This window comes from Amphimedon queenslandica, unplaced genomic scaffold, assembly GCF_000090795.2.
Source record: "Amphimedon queenslandica unplaced genomic scaffold, v1.1 AMPQUscaffold_9583_Cont18319, whole genome shotgun sequence".
Taxonomy (NCBI): domain Eukaryota; kingdom Metazoa; phylum Porifera; class Demospongiae; order Haplosclerida; family Niphatidae; genus Amphimedon; species Amphimedon queenslandica.
In genome coordinates, this window is record NW_003550145.1 from 511 (window position 1) to 3,909 (window position 3,399).

Here is a 3,399-nt window from a genome sequence, read left to right on the forward strand (position 1 = left end):
TCAATTGACATGGTCACAAATTAAAATAATATGGAACACAGAGAGGTGGCCCTTCTCAATTTATCAATTTTAATGGCTACACAAGCCCAACAGAACTCACCAGTTTACTTTAGTTTGAATTATTACTACTGAACAGCTGGTACACTTTAGTTAGGGTACAAGAAGCTCGGGGAGAAGACTGGAACCATTATACAGTACAGAGGGTCTATGGATATAGATAGGACATCTAAAGAGAAACTTTAACAACCAAAATTCCATCTAATATAAAATACGCTCAAGTAAAGCGAAATTTAATTTAAAGTCACTTTTAAAATTCTTCCGTCACAGATAATACAGGAGGGCGCTAGAGACGCAAGAAATTAGGAACATTAGCCAAATTCGCTGGCCAAACCCTTACCACTGGGCACCAGAGCTACTACTACACCAGTACATGGACAGCAACAGACTGGACGAAACCCTCCTTCACCTCTTAGCCTTTACTCTTCAGAGAACCAGACAAGTGCTGCTGGCTGAACCGCTTATTCTGAAGCGAAGTCGTGAAGTGCACGTGCAACAACTTTTAATTTTGACAACAATAAAATTTTGATATGAACAATTCATAATTTTCAGGCTCGCCCGTGTTGAATTTTTTTCAAAATAAACTTTAATTACATTTTTACTGCATTTTTCTCTCTAATTATTTATATCCAGTTTTAGTTTCAAATGTTATCACTTCTATTTTTGCTTTTAAATAATAATTTTAGAAATATTTACAGGTCAAGTCTTGACCGCAGTTAAGCCTAGACATCTTCAATTCTTCAAACTCTTATAATAGAAACAAAGGACATATTCAGTGGTCAGTTTCAAAAAGAAATATGCTCAACAACTGCATATATTATAAAATAATTTTGATCAATTTAAAGTGTAGGAGTAGATACATCACTGCAGGGTAATAATTTTTACTCAATTTCTAAGCATTAGAATTCCTCAGAAATCAATTATTATAACCATGCATGAGTGCATAATGCAGTGGGGCCCAGGGGCAAAGACCTTGGTACAGTTGATAGAGTGGGTAAGAGTGTTTAACTGTCAAACAAACCAATCTGCATAAGTATAGATTATTTTGTGACTAGAGGTGCAAAGTCTAAAGGAGCTGTATCCACCAACTCTTGCATGCTATTATGATATACATTATAATAAATGCAATGTTCTTTATAAATGAAAGGGGGATGCATGTACATAAGTGATGGATTAATGTAACAATAATTTCTTCATTTAGTCTGTATATCAGAGGTAATTATCTATGGTTGAATCGACTTAGAAGAGATCTCTGCTGAACATAATGGGCATGTATTCTCTGAATCTAATAACCTGCAATAATGACAATGGATAAACTTTATTTTGGATCATATACATGTACATGTACATGCATACTTCTTAAACTTTGAATAAAGTGCTGGGAAATGACAAGGACATTCACAACAATTGTCAGCCACCATGAGACAACCCTATTTGTGAGTATGATAATTATTACAAATCATATACATATATGTATCAAAAAAATTATTAAAATGGAGAATTATAACCTAGACATTTTTGGAGAAATTTTGGCCCAAGACAAGGACTTTTACCAAATTTTTGAGCAACTTTAAAATTCGTTAAAAAACTCAATTTTAATTCCAAAAAAGATCAAACTTTCTACACAACATATAAGTATATGTATAGGTACATCTATATATATATCAGAAAAAATTATTAAAAATGAGAATTCGTATGACTGTATAGAGTGGTTGCAGTGATGTCACTTTTGACGTCATAATCACCGTATGGCAAAAATTAATGAGCCTTATTTGTTTACAGCAGTAAAGTTGCTTTTTCCACAGCTTCTTTCTATAGCACAAGGCAAAAAAGAGCATAATTATATCAGTATTTAGCAGAAAAGTAGCAATAGCAATAATTATAGGAGTAACAACTAACAAGACAAGACTGTGTTCACTTCGGCTGCTTCACTAGTTCTCTATCCAACGACTTTTTGTTTCCTTTGCATCCCTGGGTCTAGGCAAATGAAAGAGCAGCATAAATTAGCCATGTTTATGAGTAGAGAAGCCTGCCATAAAAGTTTATAGCACTGTACAAGTGAATGGCAAAGTAGCCATTTTGCCATGCGGAAGTAATTATGACGCATGCTATAAGAAGGAAGAGAAACAATAAGAGAGAGAAAGAGAAGCAAGTACAAGTACCATCTATCTGGAAATTTTTACTGTGATTTAAATTTTACTGGATTAGAATTTCGCAAAAATTAGATTACCCATATAATTACATGCCTCATTCAATAATACATGACACAGTCTTATTTAGTAAAAATTAAGTCACAGCACAATTTTAAACCGCAAAAATTTCCTACCACATTAATTTCCTGATCTACGGTATATTATCAATGGTTTTTTTCTTACTAATGTCAGCAATTGGCCCTTTTAGCTGTTGCTCCAACACTTCTCTCTCAGCTTTTATCGTTTTCACATCCTCCATCAATGAACAAAGCTCTTGGACAGACTAGAAATAACATCATTGAAGATTAATCATTATTTTTTTATTTTTCTCATACTAGGCTTCCAGCTTTGATGGCTGCCATAAGTGCCACTGCACCAGCTTTAGGCAGGGTCAGTCTCGCTCTTTGTGAGTGTCACAATAGCCGGACGATGTGTCTCAAATTTCTCTCTAACAGTTGAATCAGCCTACAAAGAGAGAGAGGAAGAGAAAGAGAGAGAGTGTGTGTGTGTGTGTGAGTGTGAGAGAGAGTGAGGGTAGAGGGAGACATGAAAATACAAGAAGTACACAATAAAAGAATGAATGAATAAAGAATAGTGCTGCTCATAGATGGTATTGCTGATAAATCACAATAAAAGCTCTAAATACAGAACAATGAATACAAGGAGAGATGAATACACACCAATAGCATGACATACTGTGAAAAAATGAAATAATTATTAATATTACTATATTAATGGATAAATATATATTATTATGGCAGTACTAACTTACTTTAGTTGCTGATTCAACAATTCCTTGAAATTTTGCCACTTCACCACGAATGCTCTGTGTCAGTTCATTTGATGTAGTTCTCTTCCATTTTGAGCCAAATCTCTCCTTCAGTGCTGTATCATCTCTCTCTTCTTCGTCAAGCATCCTCTGAGTCTAGAAAGAAAAGAAATCATATTATTATTGATTTACATAAATACATGATTTTATGATGTGTAGAAATTCTGAGCAGATTCTGATCAATATAAAAGTTTTAAAATTGTTCAAATATTTAGCCAAAGGCCCTGTATTGTACAAGGCACTTTGTCAAAAATTGTGAGTAGAAATTCCTCCATTTTTTCTGATACATGTACATCTACATAGACTATACAGTCACATGTT

The 3,399-nt window shown here is 33.9% G+C and overlaps 1 protein-coding gene across 2 annotated transcripts; it reads right to left on the reverse strand.

Annotated features, from left to right (window-relative positions):
- Positions 1 to 1,738: 1,738 nt before the first annotated feature.
- LOC109590726 (programmed cell death 6-interacting protein-like) lies at positions 1,739 to 3,180 on the reverse strand. Of its 2 annotated transcripts, XR_002189477.1 has the most exons (5): positions 3,022 to 3,180; positions 2,585 to 2,714; positions 2,433 to 2,532; positions 1,957 to 2,034; positions 1,739 to 1,869 (listed from the first exon to the last, which is right to left on the reverse strand). XR_002189477.1 is itself a non-coding variant. In XM_020006606.1 (2 exons), the coding sequence occupies exons 1-2, from the start codon at positions 3,163 to 3,165 to the stop codon at positions 2,631 to 2,633; spliced, it is 228 nt and encodes a 75-aa protein (XP_019862165.1). In that variant the 5' UTR covers positions 3,166 to 3,180; the 3' UTR covers positions 2,613 to 2,630. The 2 variants fall into 2 exon arrangements, 1 of the variants encoding a protein (XP_019862165.1); XM_020006606.1 differs by lacking the exons at positions 1,739 to 1,869; positions 1,957 to 2,034; positions 2,433 to 2,532 and having other exon boundaries at positions 2,613 to 2,714.
- Between the last annotated feature and the right edge of the window lie 219 nt (positions 3,181 to 3,399).